Source organism: Tamandua tetradactyla, chromosome 4, assembly GCF_023851605.1.
Source record: "Tamandua tetradactyla isolate mTamTet1 chromosome 4, mTamTet1.pri, whole genome shotgun sequence".
In the NCBI taxonomy this organism is placed as follows: domain Eukaryota; kingdom Metazoa; phylum Chordata; class Mammalia; order Pilosa; family Myrmecophagidae; genus Tamandua; species Tamandua tetradactyla.
The window spans coordinates 59,959,708-59,978,927 of record NC_135330.1 but is presented as its reverse complement, the minus strand read 5'-3'; the positions used below and the strand labels follow the sequence as shown (position 1 = coordinate 59,978,927).

General features: G+C 35.0%; 1 protein-coding gene across 2 annotated transcripts in view; it reads left to right on the top strand.

The window, feature by feature from the left end:
• Positions 1 to 19,220, top strand: part of KDM5B (lysine demethylase 5B) — a 118,612-nt gene that overhangs the window by 35,742 nt on the left and 63,650 nt on the right. For both annotated transcript variants that reach the window (XM_077157413.1, XM_077157414.1), the window contains exons 2-7: positions 11,410 to 11,487; positions 12,909 to 13,031; positions 14,862 to 15,032; positions 15,467 to 15,601; positions 17,440 to 17,536; positions 18,786 to 18,895. In XM_077157413.1, the coding sequence (XP_077013528.1) occupies positions 11,410 to 11,487; positions 12,909 to 13,031; positions 14,862 to 15,032; positions 15,467 to 15,601; positions 17,440 to 17,536; positions 18,786 to 18,895 (714 nt within the window). The remainder of the gene's footprint in view (positions 1 to 11,409; positions 11,488 to 12,908; positions 13,032 to 14,861; positions 15,033 to 15,466; positions 15,602 to 17,439; positions 17,537 to 18,785; positions 18,896 to 19,220) is intronic.

The following is a 19,220-nucleotide window of genomic DNA, read 5'->3' as shown; positions in this document are numbered from 1 at the left end:
TATTAGAAGGGTCTGTCACTAACATGGGGTAGCGAAATGGAAATATCTGATCTTCTGGAGAAGCTGGGCTAGATTTCAGGAGTTATCTGGACCAGAGACCCATCTGGAGGTTGTAGGTTTCTGGAAAGTTACTCTAGTGCATAGAACTCTTGTGGAATCTGAAATATTTCCCTAGGTGTTCTTTAGGATTGGCGGAATGGTCCTAGTTGGGGGTTGACAGGTTATGAAAGGTAGCAAGGTCTAACTGAAGCTTGCGTAAGAGCAACCCCAAGAGTAGCCTCTCGACTCAATTTGAATAGAGTTCATATATTTTAATTGAATATTATTTTCAAATTAAATAAATGAAATATTTAAAAAGAGCAGAATACAATATTTAAATTTTGTTTAAATATATTAAACATACATATTTTATATTCTATGTCAAAATAATTCCAGTAGTCTTCTGTGGTCTGATTATTTTAATTTCTTTCAAATATCAGCTGTGATGTCTCCTTTCCTCCTTGGTTTCTTTTTTTTTTTTTTCAGTGTTTTTTATTGTTAAATATAACATACAAAGAAAAGAAAAAAGCAGTGATTTTCAAAGTATACTTCAATAGGTAGATACAGAACAGATTTCAGAGTTTGTAATGGGTTACTAATACACTATTTCAGCTTTTTCTTCTAGCTGCACCTAAACACTGGAGGTTAGAAGAAATATATTTTTTCTTTTTTGTGAAAAATAACATATACAAAAAAAGCACTAAATTTCAAAGCACATCGCAACAATTAGTTGTAGAACAGATTTCAGAGTTTGGTATGGGTTACAGTTCCACAATTTTAGATTTTCGCTACTAGCTGCTCTAAGGTAATGGAGAATAAAAGAAATATCAATATAATGATTCAGTAATTATAGTCACTCGTTAAACTTACCTTCCCTGTATAACCCCACCATTATAAATGTGCTTTTCAGTTCTTTCTAAGTTCGTGTTGAGACTAAGGGAATTGGGTTTATCTGATGTTTTTTAGGTTTCTCCTGAGGATTTTGAAGCCTCACCTTCTTAATTGCCTTCCCAAGAAATACGTTTTTTAATGCTCAGGAAAATAATTGAGGTTTTTAAATAATGCAGTTGTTAGACTTTTTATTTTGAAGGTATCAAAATAGAACAATTTAAAAAAATTTATTTTATTTTTTTAAATACCAAAAAAACGCCAAACACAAACATTCCTATTTTGATCATTCCCTTCTACATATGTAATCAGTAATTCACAATATCATCACATATTTGCATATTCATCATCATGATCATTTCTTGGAACATTTGCATCTATTCAGAAAAAATAAAACGAAAACAGAAAAAAAATTTATACATACCACACACCTTATTCCTCCCTTTCACTGATCACTAGCATTTCAAAATAAATTTATTTTAACATTTTTTTAAATCAAAATAGAACAATTTTTAAGATAAAAAAATATCTTAGCAGGGAATGTATATTGGACTGCTTACACTCTACCGGCTCTTTTTTTTTCTTCGAGATCTTGTTTCTTAAGTTTATTTTGAAATAATTTTAGACTTAAAATTTCATAAATAATAAATAGAGCTCCCATCTACCTTTGACCCAGTTACTCTTAATGTCAAGATTTTTCATAGTCATAGTACAATTAACTGAAAAAAAAAGAGTTATATTGGAATATTACTATTAAATCAAATCCAGATGTTATTTGGATTTTACCAATTATTACACTTTTTCCAATTTTTTAATTAATTTTTAAATTAAAAAAATATGACATGAAAGAAACACATTCTTAACATATGATCATTCTGTTCTACATATATAACCAGTAATTCACAATATCATCACATAGTTGCATATTCATCATCATGATTATTTCTTAGAACATTTGCATCAATTCAGAAAAAGAAATAAAAAGGCAACAGGAAAAAATTCATATATACCATACCCCTTACCCCTCCCTTTCATTGATCACTAGCATTTCAAGCTACTAAATTTATTTTAACATTTGTTCCCCCTATTGTTTATTTATTTTTAATCCATGTATTTTACTCATCTGTCAATAAGGTAGATAAAAGGAACATCAGACACAAGGTTTTCACAATCACACAGTCACATTGTGAAAGCTATATCATTATACAGTCGTCATCAAGAAACATGGTTACTGGAACACAGCTCTACATTTTCAGGCAGTCCCCTCCAGCCTCTCCATTACATCTTAGATAACAAGGTGATATCTACTTAATGTGTAAGAATAACCACCAGGATAACCTCTTCACTCTGTTTGGAATCTCTCAGCCATTGACACTTTGTCTCATTTTACTCTTCCCCCTTTTGGTCGAGAAGGTTTTCTCAATCTCTTGATGCTGGGTCTCAGCTCCTTCTAGAGTTTTTCTCAATCCCTTGATGCTGAGTCTCAGCTCATTCTGGGATCTTTGTCCCATGTTGCCAGGAAAGTCCACACCCCTGGGGGTCATTTCCCATGTAGACAGGGGAGTGTGGCGAGTTTGCTTTTTGTGTTGGCTGGAGAGAGAGGCCACATGTGAGCAAAAAAAAGAGATTCTCTTGGGGGTGACTCTTAGGCTTAATTTTTTTTTTTTTTTTTTTTTTTTTTTTTTTTTTTTTTAAAGGAAAGACAGAGAGAAGGAAGGAAGGATAGAAGGAAGGAAGAGAGGAAGAAAGGGAAACATCTTTTTTAAACATTTTCTTGTTTTATTGTATTTTGTTTCTCCGTTTTCGTTACATGGGCTGGGGCCGGGAATCGAACCGAGGTCCTCCGGCATAGCAGGCAAGCACTTTGCCCGCTGAGCCACCGCGGCCCACCCTAGGCTTAATTTTAAATAGAATTGATCTATCCTTTGTAGGGTTAAGTTTCATATTAATAAACCACAAGACTGGGGGCTCAGCCTATAGCTTTGGTTGTCCACACTGCTTGTGAGAATATCAAGAATTCAACTTGGGGAGGTTGAATTTTCCGCCTTTCTCACCATTCCCCAAAGGGGACTTTGCAAATACTTATCCACTCACTGATCAAATCACTTTGGGATTCATCAGGGCATGACCTGGACAAACCAACAAAATCTCATGTCCTACCCAGGGTTCCGTGTACTTATGGTGTTCAACCAACCATCTACATAAGTTATATTAGGAAACGTGCTAGTCAAAATATAAATTTTTTACCAAGTAAACATTTTTTGCTTTAGTCCCACACATAAGTTGAAATTTTAAAATATTAATTACCATCTATTTTCAGCGCCCTGCAGTAATGACATTCCTTTGTTCTTCCTCATACAAAAACATTTTTTAAATTTGTACATTTAGTCACTGTCATTATACAGTCTAGGCATTCCTAGATTATACCATTTCAATCTTTATCGTCTGTCTTTCTTTCTGATTTTATTTATGCCCCCAGCCCTCCTCCGTCTATTCTCACATTCAGCTTCATTCCGTATTTTAACATAATTGTATTACAGTTAGGTAGTATTGTGCTGTCCATTTCTGAGTTTTTATATTCAGTCCCGTTGCACAATCTGTATCCCTTCAGCTCCAATTACCCAATATCTTACCCTTTTTCTATCTCCTGATGGTCTCTGTTACCAAGGAAATATTCCAAGTTTATTCACTAATGTCAGTTCATATCAGTGAGACCATACAGTATTTGTCCTTTTGTTTTTGGCTAATCACACTCAGCATAATGTCCTTAAGGTCCATCCGTGTTGTTACATACTTCATAACTTCATAACTTTATTCTGTCTTACAGCTGCATAATATTCTATCGTATGTATATGCCATAGTTTGTTAAGCCACCTGTCTGTTGATGGACATTTTGGCTGTTTTCATCTCTCGGTAATTGTAAATAATGCTGCTATAAACATTGGTGTGCAAATGTCCGTTTGTGTCCTTGTCCTCATGTCCTTTGACTAGAGCCAGCATATAGATGGGTCTTGTTTTTTAACCATTTTGCCAGTCTCTGTCTTTCGATTGGGGAGTTTAATCCATTAACATTTAGTGTTATTACTGCATGGGTAGTACTTTCTTCTACTATTTTGCCTTCTGGATTTTATATGTCATATCTAATTTTCCTTCTTTTTACCTTTATGCATAGTCTTCCTTTCTACACTCTTCTCCACACCTCTCTCTTCTGTCTTTTCATATCTGTCTGTAGTGCTCCCTTTAGAATTTCTTGCAGAGCTGTTCTCTTGGTCACAAATTCTCTCAGTGATTTTTTTGTCTGAAAATGTTTTAATTTCTCCCTCATTTTTGAAGGACAGTTATGCTGGATATGGAATCCTTGGTTGGCAGTTTTTCTCTTTTAATAATTTAAATATATCATCCCACTGTCTTCTCGCCTCCATGGTGTCTACTGAGAGATCTGCGCATAGTCTTTTTGGGCTTCCCTTGTATGTGATGAATTGCTTTTCTCTTGCTGCTTTCAATATTCTCTCTTTCTCTTTGACCTCTGACATTCTGATTAGTAAATGTCTTGGAGTATGTCTGTTTTGGATCTATTCTCTTTGGGATATGCTGCACTTCTTGGATCTGTAATTTTAAGTCTTTCATAAGAGTTGGGAAAATTTCAGTGATAATTTCCTCCATTAGTTTTTCTCCTCCTTTTCTCTTCTCTTCTCCTTCTGGGATACCCACAACACATATATTCATGTGCTTCATAGTGTCCTTCAATTAATTCCCTGTGTCCCTGCTCATATTTTTCCACTTTTTTCCCTATATTTTCTTTTTCTTTCCGGATTTCAGATGTTTTGTCCTCCAGTTCACTAATCCTATGTTCTCTCTCTCTCAGTCTACCATTGTAGGTTTGTGTTGTTTTTTTCATCTCTTCTACCATGCTTTTCATTCCCATAAGTTCTGTGATTTGTTTTTTCAGACTTTCGATTTCTTGTTGTTCATTCCTTGCTTTCTTTATATCCTCCCTCAATTCATTGATTTGGTTTTTGATGAGGTTTTCCATGTCTGTTCGTATATTCTGAATTAATTGTTTCAGCTCCTGTATCTCATTTGAAGTGTTGGTTTGTTCCTTTGACTGGGCCATATCTTCAATTTTCCTGGTGTGATTTGTTAGTTTTTGCTGGCGTCTAGGTATTTAAATACCTTAGTTATTTTATTCTGGAGATTGCTTTCACTTCTTTTACCTAGTGTTTTCTTGGTGGATGAATTTGTTGTCTATCTGTTCTTTGACATTCAGTTCAGCTTTATTTGGACCTCTACCTCAGGTTTTGTTTAACAGCGGAGAATTTTTCAGTTCTTATTTTCTTGTTTCTTGCCCTGCTTGTATGGTGCCTTCCTCCCACACACACTTAGGAGGGTCTACTTAGGTATTATGGACCCCAGCTGGATTTTCCCAGCCCAAACTGGCCTCCTGTCAGGAGGAAAGAGTCACCTGTGTCGGTTTTCCCTGTGGGTGAGACCCAACAGGTTGAAAGACTTTCCTGTGAAGTCTCTGGGCTCTGTTTTTCTTATCCTGCCCAGTGTGTGGTGCTTGTCTGCCTGCAGGTCCCACCAGCATAAGATGATGTGGTACCTTTAACTTTGGTAGACTCTCCCTGCTGGGGGCGTGGTGGAGACAGAGGAGAGGTTGTAGGCTGGTTTTAATGGCTTCAAATTACCAAGCCCTGGTGTCTGATTTCCTTGAGGGAGGGATTTCACCTGAGTTGGACTTCACCTTTCCCCTGGGGAAGGCACAGGCTCCAATCAAGCCCTCAAACAAGCTTGTTTCTGCCTATGCCTGGGGTAGTTGCAGCCTGAGAAGCCCTGCCACTGTATCCAAAGGCAGTCAAGCCTTTGTAGAAACACAACCACAAAAACCTCTGTTTCCTTCTTTTTTTTTTTTTTCTTTTACTGTCAGCCCTGCACCCTTGGCCCGGGGCAAAAATGAGCGACCTTTGCTTTGACCAGGTTCACCTGAGCTTGGGGCCTATTTTTAGTAGTCAGAATTTGTTAATTATTTCCACAATTGGCGTTTGGTTGGGCTCAGCCCCTGCTGCTTGTAAAGACTCTTTCCTTTCGCCTATGAGAAGCAGCCTGTGGGGGAGGGGCACCGGCTGCCACGGCTTGGGGAACTCACAGTTCTGGGGTTCTTGCAGCTGGTCCAGACTAAGGTACACATGTGTCCAGTCACTGACGTGGCCCCAGGAGCTGTTCTGTACTGTTCCTGGTTATTTAGTAGTTGTTCTGGAGGATGAACTAAAATGCGCACATTGTTAAGCCACCATCTTGGCCCGGAAGTCAATTATTTATTTTTTAACTTTGTATTTTAGAGTACTTTTAAACTTTCAGGATAATTGCAAAATTAACGTATAACTCGTATAGAGAAGTCCAGCATCCCCTAACTGGGATACCCAGATACAGTTTTTAATATTTTGCAATGTTTTCTTTTTCTTTACCTCCATCTGTCCATGAATATAAGATGGATCTGTCTATGTATTTTCTAAACATTTGAGTGTAGGCTATACACATCATTTTCCTTGAACACATTACTACCATGTTTGTTTCCTACGAATGAGGATTTCACTTACATATCTCCCTTAAGTGTTGTTATCACATTTAAGAAATTTAACATGGATATAAAATTTACAGTCCATATTCTAATTTCTTTATATGTCCCAATAATGTGCCTTTGAGCCTTTTCTCCTGCCTTATTAGCTTCTGTCCAGGATCATGTATTGCATTCATTGTCATTGTCTCTTCAGTTGAAAATTACTTTTTTTAAAATTATGTAAAGATACAACATAAACTCTCCCATGTCAGTCATTTCCAAGCATATCATTCAGTGGGATTAATAACATTCACAATATCATGATACCATTGCTACTGTCTATTACCAAAACTTTCCAATCTCTCCAAACAGAAGTCATATCTATACTCACTATATATTAACTCTCCATTCACCCTGCCTCCCACCCTTGGTAACCTGTAATCTACTTTCTGTCTATATGAGCTCGCATTCTCTGTTTTCTTTGTACATTCCATGAGGGCTTAAATTTAACATCCTAAACCTGTAATTTTCTTGTTTGCTTTGATACCAATTTAACTTCAGTAGTATGCACAACTATATTCTCATCTCTCTCCCCACCTTTGTGTAGTTCTTGTCACAAATGACATTTGTACACTGAGTTCAAAACCACTGATTTTTTCCTTACATTTTCTGCATTTGTGCTTTAAATCCTTAGTAAGTAAAAGTTGGAGTTATAAACCAAAAATACAATAGTATTGACATTTATGTTTACCTATGTTGTTATCTTTACTGGAGATTTTTATTTCTTCCTATGGCTTCCATCTATTGTCTGTTGTCCTTTCCTTTGATCTCGCTGAACTCCCTTTTGCATCTCTTTATAGGGCTAATCTAATGATGATGAGCTCCCTTAGCTTTTGTTTATCTGGGTATGTCTTAATCCCTACCTTATTTTTCAAAGAATTTTGGTGGATATAGACTTCTTCGTTGGCAGCACTTTAAATATTGTCTTCCCACTGAAGAGGTTTCTGTTGAGGAATCAGTTTATATTCTTACTGAAGCTCTCTTCTACATGGTGTGTTGCTTTTCTCTTTTGATTTTCAGAATTACCTCTTTATCTTCGGTATTTTACAGTTGAAGGATAACATAGCACAGTGTGGATTTATTTGAGTTTATCCTGTATGGAATTTGTCAAGTGTGTTGGATGTGTATGTTTATGTTTTTGGGGAAAGTTTTCAGCCATTATTTACTTGAATATTCCCTCTGCCTTCTCTTTCTTCTGGGCGAACTTGCTTGATGGTGTTTTATAGGTCCATCAGGGTCTGTGCACTTTTCTTCATTTTTTCTTTCTGCTCCTTGGACTGGATGTTTTCAGTTGTCTTCAAGTTTGCTAATTCTTTCTTCTATCAGCTCCAATTTGCTGTTGAATCCCTTTAGGGGTTTTAAATTTTTGTTACTGTGGTATCTTCACTCTGGTTCATTTTTTGTAATTTCCATCTCTCTATTGATATTCACTTTAGGTTTGTCTCTGGTTTTGCTGATATTCTTTAGTTCTTTGTTCATGTTTTCCTTTAGCTCTTTGATCATAGTTGGGACCACATTATTAAAGTCTTTGGTATGTCTCAGGTCTGGTAGCCCTCTTTGATAATTTCTAATGATAGCATCTTTTTTGCCTGGGCCATTGCTTCCTGTGTTTTGTACATTTTATAGTCTTGTGTTGAAACCTGAAAGTGTTATCACTGGAATTCAGACTCTCAGACACCTGTTCCTTACGTTTATATCCAGTTAGTGTTATGACTGAACTTTCCTTGAATGCCAGGGACTAAACAAAAAAAAAGGAAAGGGAGGGAGAAAAAGAAAACACTTTTCATAGGCTTTGCAGATTGATGTGTGGGAGTGCTGTCCTTCAGAGTTTAGAGAATAGCTTGAGGCCAAGGTGTAAGAACCTCCCTGATGCATCCTGTTCATGGGTCTTGTCTTGAGCATGTGCATGTGGCCTCGTATTCCCTGTGAACACTGACATGAATATCTCCTCTTCCCTAGGAAACAGTTTCCTCACAATACCACACTGAATTCTACAGCCTCACTCAGGTAGTCGTGTCTTGACTGCTTTCCCCTAGAGTTCTGCAGCAGAGTTCTGCAAACCAACTTCTATATTCACGGCAAATTCTGAGATGGCAATCTGTGGTGACCACCCTAGTTCAGTTCCTTAGGCTGCCACCAGACATACATGTTCCCAGTATGTGCGCAAAGGGATTACTCTTCTTTCACTGAAACTGGAACTAGGGATCTGCACTGGGAGTATGGGCTCGCTCCAGACTGAGCCAGTTAGGGGATGGCTTTTGACCAGCCAGAATGTATGAAATTGAAATCCTGTCATTTTTAAGTTGTCTTTTTTCTTCATTTGGTACTTAACTCCATTATTGCAATCCCATAAATGTTTTCTGGAACTTTTGAGAAAGGTGTTCCTGCCAGTTCTTGGTAGTGGTTCAAAAGTAATTTCAAACTTACAGAAAATTGCAAACATAATACAATAAAATATTGAAAACTTCAATATAACCCAACCAGATACCCAGATTTACCAACTTTAACATTTTGCCACATTTGTTATATCATTCTGTTTTTCGTTCTTTCTGTTTATCTGTCTAGCTAGGGAGCTTTCATCTTCTAAACATTTTTTGGTAGGTTGCATACTTCATGCTCATTTACCACTTAGTACTTGCATGTATATATCCTAAAGAGCATATTAAGTTAAATTATCAAGTTTAAGAAATTTAACATTGATATAAAACTTTCAAACTGTATTTTATTTTTTTTCCTTCAATCATCCCAATTATGTTCTTTTGGGTGTACTATTCAGGATCATGCATTGCATTTATTTGTCATTGTGTCTTTAGTTTCTCCCTATATGTAATTGGTATTAACATATATACAACATAAAATTTTCTATCTCAACCACTCTCAAGCATACAATTCAGTGGCATTAATCACATTTACAATGTTTTATTACTGTCATCACCATCCATTACCAAAACTTTCCCATCATCCAAAACAGACCCTGCACCCTTTGTTTTCTTTTAGAATTTTATTTTATTTATTTTTCTTTTTTGTGAAAACTAATATACCAAAAAGTAATAAATTTCAAAGCACATTACAGTAGTTAGTTGTAGAACAGATTTCAGAGTTTGGTGTTACAATTTACAGAATTTTAGGTTTTTACTTTTAGCTGCCCTCAGTTATTGGTGGAGACTAAAAAAATATCAATATAATGATTTAGCAATCATACTCATTTGTTAAACTCTACCTTCTCTGTATAAATAACTCCACTATCACCTTTGATCTTTTCCCCTATTTTGACTATGCCCATTTGAACTTTTTCATGTTGAAAGGGGCTGTTGATAATATGGGATAGGGGAGTGTTCTGGAGACGCTGGCCCCTCTGCCTTTCAGGACTTATCTGGTCCAGGGGCACATCGTGAGGTTGTAGGTTTTTGGAAAGTTACCCTAGCCTGCACCCATTCTGCATTAATCTAACATTTTATCAGGTGTTGCTGGTTGGCATTTCTACTTAAGTTTCTCCCTCCCATCATTAAAACGAAACCGAACCTTGTTTTACTTTAAAAATAAAAATAATCTAAGGAGATAAATTCCAATGAAACAGTTTTAAATTGAAAAATCTCTTTTCTCCTTCTGGTTAGTCCTTCCCATTATTATTTATGTATGTTTATAGAAAAATATTTATTTGATAAATATATATTTAAATAAACATTTATTAATATATATTAAATATATATTTAAATACATATTGGCTATGTATTCTTTAAATTTTGTATATATTTACTATGATAAATACAATTCTACATGTTTGCTTTGTTAGTTTCTTACTTGGTGAATATTTTGAATATCTGTGTTTAGAAGATGAACATCTGTTTTCTTTATTACAGCTACATTATTTTTTCTTGTTATTTACATGTACAAATATTTAGTTAACTTCTTTTCCATTCATAGATATATAGGTTTTATGGTGAAACAATTATGCAGTTAATTTCTTAATATATGTGTTTTGTTGTTCTCTTGATAATTATAATATCTGTATGGCAAATTCTTACCAGAGGAATTGTTCAATCAGAGAGCGGGTACTTGCCTTTAAAAATATGAAACTTCCTAATTGCCCTCCAGAAGTGTTATATTAATCTGCTATAAGGCTGCCCATTTCCTCACCTATTACTAATACTGGTGGTATACATCTTTTTAGTCTTTGCTAATCTGGTAGGTAAAAACAAAATATGGTATCATATTTATTTCTCAAATTTTACGTGAAGTTGAGCATCAATCTTTTTAATGATTGTCTATTTTTCTCCTTCTGTTAATATCATTTGCCCATTTTTTGGGGGGTAAATTTGTTTTTTTTTTAACTGGCTGGTATGAACAATTTATAAATCTAGCATTTAAAAGTGTTATAAAATATTCAGTGTCATAATACTATAATTGTATTTTTCTTACATAACACAAGTATTTGTATTCATGTATTTAGTAGAAAATTTGACATTACTTCAGCTAGTTTGTGAAAACAAATATAGTTCTATAGGAATAGGGAAGTCAAAGCCTTTTTGACTTCTGTTTTGTTAAATAGACACAATTCTTCTGTTTTGACTTCACCTGAGTCAATGAGTTTTCAACAGAGGTTGAGGCTCAGTGACATGGATTAGTGGCGGAGTTCTTGGAGGAATGTTTGAGTGGAATGTGTCTTTCATTTGGGAAAGGGTGGTCATACGTATTCTGCAGTTTAGATGGGAAAAGGTTGAGAAACTACAATCCTATGTTCCATTTTATTTTACTTGTTAGCGATGACATGTGCCTTTACTTAACTTGGTTTTTAATTTTAAAACAATTTAACATGTCCTAAGGATTAGTCGTTTTTCTAATAAAATCCTTTGCTTCTCTCTTAGGATTGGCAGCCACCATTTGCATGTGATGTTGACAAACTTCACTTTACCCCACGTATTCAGAGGCTGAATGAATTGGAGGTAATATTCTAACTACTGTTATAGTTGCCTGTTTTCAAGAAGACTCTCTTCTCAGAGGATTTCTCTTCAATCCTGTGGTTTCATAAAAATTATGTAACTTACATAAAAATATGGTCAATAGTTGGTATTCAAACTATCAACTATTTTTGATATCAAAAATATCAAATAGTTGATATTCATAGTAAAACAAATGGCAGCAAAGCCTTTGCAGTGAACCAGATTTCACTTAAAATGCCAATTTGATTCAGTTATTGTACTTTGGCTCATTAATTTAAATCTTTCTGGATATATGCAACAACTGCTAAAATTTAGTTTTAAAAGAAATCTACTTTGAAGACTATCCAATGGAGAACAGTTCTCCAGTCCTGTTTTTCTTCTAAAATGTAGCTTCTCTTAGATTTGATAAGACCCTTTAGTTTCCCAGGGAGGAATGGGAAATGCCCCAAGGAACGGGATTCTTCAGAGAAGCTGTAGTTTCCTCAGCCTTTACCATTGAAAGCGTAAAGGTGGATAAGACTTGGGGTATGGATAGAGGTAGGTTGTTTACATTAATGTTTTACTAATTTGATTTTAGAATTGAACCATATTTTATTTTGTTTTTCTATCTGTACTAAATCAAACCTTCTTACCTTAAATCGGATATATGTTCAGTGGATTTTTTTCATTGAACATGGAGCATCTAATGTATGTAAGCTTTAATTAGGTTAAAAATGGGAAAAGTTTGCTGATAGTTAACCTTGAAAGAAGAGATGGGCACTAACTTGAGGTCTGGGAATGTGTTTTGGAACATCTGAACATTGATCTCAATTTTTGTCTAATACAAAATAAAACATCCAAGACTGTCAGACTTATATTTAACAAGGAGGGAAAAGAAAAAGGACACTTTCTAAAATGACCTGTGGTAGACAGTGATAATCTGTTAAAGAAATGGCACTTAAGAGTATTTTATTTTCTATTATCTTTTAGATTATCAAGGTTTATACTTTTGTAACTCTGTTTTTAGATTTGTTTGAGCAAATAAGAAAATTTGTACTTTTAGAGAGCAGGCCTTAAAATACCCAATTGTAAAAAAAAACAAGATGGGTTGATAAAAGCTTGCTTGTCATACAGTTTTAACCAATAACATAAAGTGTGCTTATAGTTTTCCGTTTTAAATCAGGAGTACCTTTCAGAGTGCCTAATTCTGTTAATGGGAGGGTTTGCCAAGTATTTAACTCTGCCTGGCATGATAGGGCTGAATTAAATTTTTGTTGAGTTAATATATAAATGGTTCTTTAGCCAGATTTATTTGATATATTTTGGGTTTAATACTCTAAAATTTGGTTAAATGCTCCAGGAATTAAAATACCACATGGACAAGTAATAGGCAGAAGCTTTAAAATAAGCTAGGTGACGTTAAAATTCAATTCTTTGTCATTTAGGCTCAAACTCGTGTAAAATTGAATTTCTTGGACCAGATTGCAAAGTATTGGGAATTACAGGGAAGTACTCTGAAAATTCCACATGTGGAGAGGAAGATCTTAGACTTGTTTCAGCTTAATAAGGTAAAGGATTCATGACCATTTTCTGAAAAAAATAATTTGATCTTTTTTGCTTTAAAAAGAAGTTTATTTATTGTTTTAAATATGTAAAATGAGATTCTCCCTTCAGTAAGTAAGTTATGAGAGGACCAGGATTTACTTGCTAAATCTTAAAGCCTTATCTTGTGGGGGATATCTGTCTTTCTATCTATCTATCTATCTATCTATCTATCTATCTATCTATCTATCTGTCTGTCTGTCTGTCTGTCTGTCTATCTATCTATCTATCTATCTATCTATTTATTAAGCATAACCATGTACAAACACAAACATTCTTACCATATGATCATTCCATTCTACATATATATATATCGGTAATTCACAATATCATCACATGGTTGTGTATTCATCATCATGTTTATTTCTTAGAACATTTGCATCAATTCAGAAAAAGAAATAAAAAGAAAACAGAAAAAAATTCATATATATCATACCCCATACCTCTCCCTTTCATTGATCACTAGCATTTCAACCTACTAAATTTATTTTAACGTTTATTCCACCTATTGTTTGTTTATTTTTAATCCATGTATTTTACTCTGTTGATAAGGTAGATAAAAGGAGCATCAGACACAAGGTTTTCACAATCACACAGTCACATTGTGAAAGCTCTATCATTATATAATCATCTTCAAGAAACATGACTACTGGAACACAGCTCTACATTTTCAGGCAGTTCCCTCCAGCATCTCCATTACACCTTAATTAAAAAGGTGGTATCTATTTAATGTTTAAGAATAACCTCCAGGATAACCTCTCGACTCTGTTTGGAATCCCTTAGCCACTGACACTTTATTTTGTCTGATTTCGCTGCTCATTTTGATTGAGAAGGTTTTCTCAATCCCTTGATGCTGAATCCTAGCTCATTCTAGGATTTCTATCCCATGTTGCCAGGAAGGTCCACACTGCTGGGACTCATGTCTCACGTAGAGAGGGGGAGGGCAGTGAGTTTGCTTGTTGTGTTGGCTGAGAGAGGGCACATCTGAGCAACAAAAGAGGTTCTCTGGGGGTGACTTAAGTAGGCTTAGCCCATCCTTTATGGGCTTAAGTTTCATATGAAGAAACCCCAGGTTTGGGGGCTCAGCCTATTGCTTTGTTTGTCCTATGGGGGATATCTTGATCAACTATTGCTTGTTATAATTTTTAAACTTAACAGTAATCATATACACTATTTCCTTCCATTTTATTTACATGTAAGGAAACTGAGACTCAGAGAGATTAAGCTAGTAAGGCTGAGTCATAATTTGATCCCAACCAAAGCATACGGCCATGCTTCCTACTTCTTAGTTTATGGATACTTTAAGGATTATGGAGTAGGGCCAAGTACTAAAGCCCTTTCTTTACATTAGAGATTTGATTACATCAGAGATTTAATTGTTAACCCAAGTCTTCCAGGAAATCTTGACTGCTATGGAGAAGGGAGAGAAGTAGCCTTTTGGGGGACAAAAAGTTTGGAGACTATTTTAATTTTCTAACTTAAAATTAATAGTACCTGTCTGGCACTTTTTTCTTTTGACTTGCAAAATCAATCAATCTATCTATCTGTCTATCTATCTAAATTTTTTTTTGCATGGGCAGACAGTGAGAATTGAACCCGGGTCTCAAGCATGGCAGGTGAGAACTCTGCCTGTAGAGCCACTATGGCCTGCCTGCGAAATCTTTTTTAAAAGAGTTTCATCACTGGATAGCCATGGCAAGAACATTTTGTTCTTGAAGTCATGGAATTTAGTCTTAGAATTAGTAGTAATTTATGTAAAGGTGTTTTCTAATTTCTTTTGCTATTTTATTTAACAGTTAGTTGCCGAAGAAGGTGGATTTGCAATTGTTTGCAAGGATAGAAAGTGGACCAAAATTGCTACCAAGATGGGATTTGCTCCAGGCAAAGCCGTGGGCTCACACATCAGAGGGCATTATGAGCGAATACTCAACCCCTACAACTTATTTCTGTCTGGAGATAGTTTGAGGGTGAGTATTGGAGCTAGCTTTAATCTGTTTTAATTTACTGCTTATTGCTACATTGTCTTCTGGGGGAATGAAAAAGCCTTGTTAATGTTTGGGAGATACTGTTTTAGAAGGTCTTGTTATTTTTGCATTCAGTTCCTATTTAAAGTTTATTTCTGCTTGTCATGAAAATACTATCTGTGAAATAACTTGCCTACCTGTTTTCAGTGATTAATAGATTAAAATAGCACCATTTGCCTATTTAAAAACTTTTTAAAAAGTTGGTGTACGTATAGATATGTAAATGTTTTTATTAACTGCAAACTTGTGTTTAGACTTTTGAAATTGTGAACATGTTCTCTATTTAAATAATTGTAAAATGTACCTTGCAAAAATCCGATGAAATTCTCTTAAGATTAAAGATGGAAATTCATCGGGACAATTTGTTTTTTTCCTAGTGTCTGCAGAAGCCAAACCTAACTACAGACACAAAGGACAAGGAATATAAACCTCATGATATTCCCCAGAGGCAGTCTGTGCAGCCCTCTGAAACGTGTCCCCCTGCCCGACGAGCAAAACGTATGAGAGCAGAGGTGAGAAATTCATAAGGTTGAACAGACAGAATTCTTGAGCCTTAGTACTAATGTCTTTCTGACATTGTACTTCTCTCATGCATATACTTTTCATAGTTTTGAACATTATTAGTCTCGAAAGGGATGCTGTGTCTATTCTGGGTTTTACACTGGGGCCATAGTAAGGTGTAAGAAATTGAAGAACTCTTAGGTTTGTGGTCCTTGCACAGTCAACTGCTTAATTATAATGGTCAGAGCCTTGGAAAGAGTTGGAGTTATTTTTTTTCAGACTTTCTGAAAAGAAGTGGAATCATTGTGATGGCATTTGGATTACCTAATTATTTTTATGAAGTTACATGGTATTTATTAAAGATTAAGGTTAGAAGATGTGAAGATGGGAAGATATCTGCTGAAAGAGCTATGTGAGCTACCTTTTAAAAGAATGATTGAAAGACAGTGAAAGCTATTTTTTTTCAGACTTTCTGAAAAGAAGTGGAATCAGTGGCAAATATGCTGATAGAAGAGAATTGAGTAACAAGGGACATTGAATAAATAAGATGAAATGAAAGTAAAACGTAAGGGAAAATCAAGGAGGGGTGAAACACTGATAAGAATGACAGTTTGCTTTAAGACTTTCCTGCCATGAGACCTTTGCCCTGGGAAAAGGGGAAAAAAAAGAATATTTTACAGTTGTCCTGTTACTATAGAGAAATGTTACAATTTTGGAGTCCTTCCTGGCCTGATGAATTTGTGAATTTTAGGGCTCAGATAATATTTCGGAAGCATAAAAGGCTTGGTGGAAGCCTTACAGCACGAATTCTCAATCTCTGGCTATTGAATAATTATTGGTAAAGATGAAAAAAAGAAAAATCAGCCATTTTGTTTTCTGAGGGAAACAGACCACAAAACTGTTGCTTTATGAATATGTACCAGCACTTGAAGAAACAAGCAAACAGACTGTTTAAGGAAGGAGTCTGTTATTTTAGCAGTGTTAAAGAGTAGTTTACAGTAAGGATTTACTAAAGGATTATTAGAAAATCATTGTGGGAGCTAATTTTTTCATAAATACTGGCAGTCCTTTGAAGAGGACAGCAAACTCTTGTAGGCTAATGAAATTATGATATTTAGCTGTTTAGGATCTGGTTTAATGATGATTGAATAAAGCGTAAGGTAAGGAAAATGCATTGTGTAAAAGTAATAGTCACTTTGAGATTCCAGGTAGGTTTTCTAAAAATATATTATTGAGAAATCTTCACACACATACACTCCATATATGGTGTACAACTGATGGTTTAGAGTATCATTGCATAGTTGTGTATTCACCACCATGATTATTTTTTAGGACATTTGCATCGCTCCAGAAGAGAAATAAAAAGAAAGAAAAAAAAAAAACAACTCATAGATATCATACCCCATACCCCTCCTTCTCATTAGACCACTTTACCCTTTGCCTTCCCTGTTATTTATTTTTTATCCATATTTTTTTACTAATCTGTCCAAACTCTGGATAAAAGCATCAGACACAAGGTTTTCACAATCACACAGTTACATTGTAAAGCCTATATCGTTGTAGAATCATCTTCAAGAATCAAGCCTACTGGAACACAGCTCAGTAGCTTCAGGTACTAAACTCCAGACACTCCAGTACACCCATAAACTAAAAAGGGATATCTATATAATACATAAAAATAACCTCCACAATAACCTTTCGACTGTTTGAAATTTCTCAGCTACTGAAACTTTATTTTGTCTCATTTATCTTTTCCTCTTTTTGGTCAAGAAGGCTTTCTCAATCCCTTGATGCCCAGGTCAAGATTTCTTTTAAAAGGAAATATTCATGTGTGAAAAATATTTTTTAGGCCATGAATATTAAAATAGAACCAGAAGAGACACCAGAATCCAGAACTCATAATCTGAGACGTCGAATGGGTTGTCCAACTCCAAAATGTGAAAATGGTAAGAAAGTAAGAAAGTTATCCATTAATAGGAAAGAAGCAAAGCATAAATAATTAAAAATAATTATTCCTTTGTTAATTATATCACCATTAGGGCAACCATACTGGGCATTAGGGCAACATTACATACTAAACTGGCCTGGGTTTTAATATATCAGTGGGTCTTAATATATCAATGTTCTTGTCTTCATAATTAGCTGACCAGTAGGAGAGAAAAACAGATGAATAAATCTGTAGTAGGAGTATGGTTTTGTTTCCCAACTGCAACTAATTGAAACTTTGAAATTTGTTTCAGTAGCCTTCATTGTAAAGATGTAATATGAAAAACATAGATTCTTTTGACTGAATATTTTAGATTTATTTCAGACAAAGCAGGTGGGACATGCTTTCTGTGTCTGAATTTTAGTTGATAGTTGCTTGCCTGGCTGTCCGTTAATGTAAGTCACTGAGAGGTAGGCTTGGAACTCTCTTAAGAGAAATCCTCTATCCTGTATAGCTAGGCACATAAAAATGAATATGTAATTGAAATTGGCTCTTATGGGCTAGTGAGGCAGCGCACAATATAGCAGAAAGTAGTTTTAAAAATACAGACATGAATGTGATAGCTTAACCACTAACTATTTTATGACTATAGACATATTTCTTGGTTTCTTTAAACATCAGTTTTATTATCTTTGAAATGGGTTTGTTGTGAAGGATGAAATACTTTATGCAAAACATTTAGCACAGTTCCTGTCATAATGTGATGATTGATAGTCAGTGCTAATATTCTTTTATGAGTGAGTATTGTTATGTCTTAAGTATTCTGTTTTAATAAAAAATTTCAGATTTTAGAACTCAGAAGTTGGAAAGATTAATTAATCTTAGAACATAGAGACATAATGTATAATGTGGAGGAGTTGCATTTGGTGAATTGTCATTCACACAGTCATGATTAAGAAGAACTTGGCTTCATTGATATACTTTGTCTTATGAGAAGTCTCTATATATCAACTCCTATTTTAAAAAAGACAAACCTGAATAAGATCTTAAGAAGTACCTTACATGCTTCTGTCTTCCACAACTTGGAATTTATCCAAGTTTGCATTTTATCATAAACTAATCAGCACGGAATCCTTGGGCGTAGTAACACTGGGTGCTGCTGCTAAAATGAGAAGCAGCAGAATGATTGTGTTCATTGTGTACTTTACGAAAGCAGAAAGTATAGCAAAATGGTATAGAAAGAGCTAACTTTGGATTGCCTCCTCCAGAGAAAGAATTAAAGAACACCATCAAGCAAGAACCCATTGAGAAGAAAGAGTATATTGTAGAAAATGAGAAGGAAAAGCCCAAGAGTCGATCTAAAAAAACAACCAATGCTGTGAGTTGACATCTTTCTTCCTTTCTTTTCTTCTTTCCTTCTTTCTTCCTTCCCTCCTTTCTTTCCTTATTTTCTACAAACTTCTTTTTATCCCCAAGTATTTACTTTTGTTTCTTACTCAGGATGATTGGCTAACTTATTGTCTGACAGTGAAGAAACCTTTTCAAGTTAATTTGTATTATCAGTTTATAAGTGAGGAAATAGATGAATGCATTATGAGAATGGTAGTACCATCTGGAAAAAATTGACAGCCATTTTTCTGGAGTAAATGCAGTTTAGCACTGAATAACAATGAGCTGGATTAGTAAACAGAATTGTTCATAAA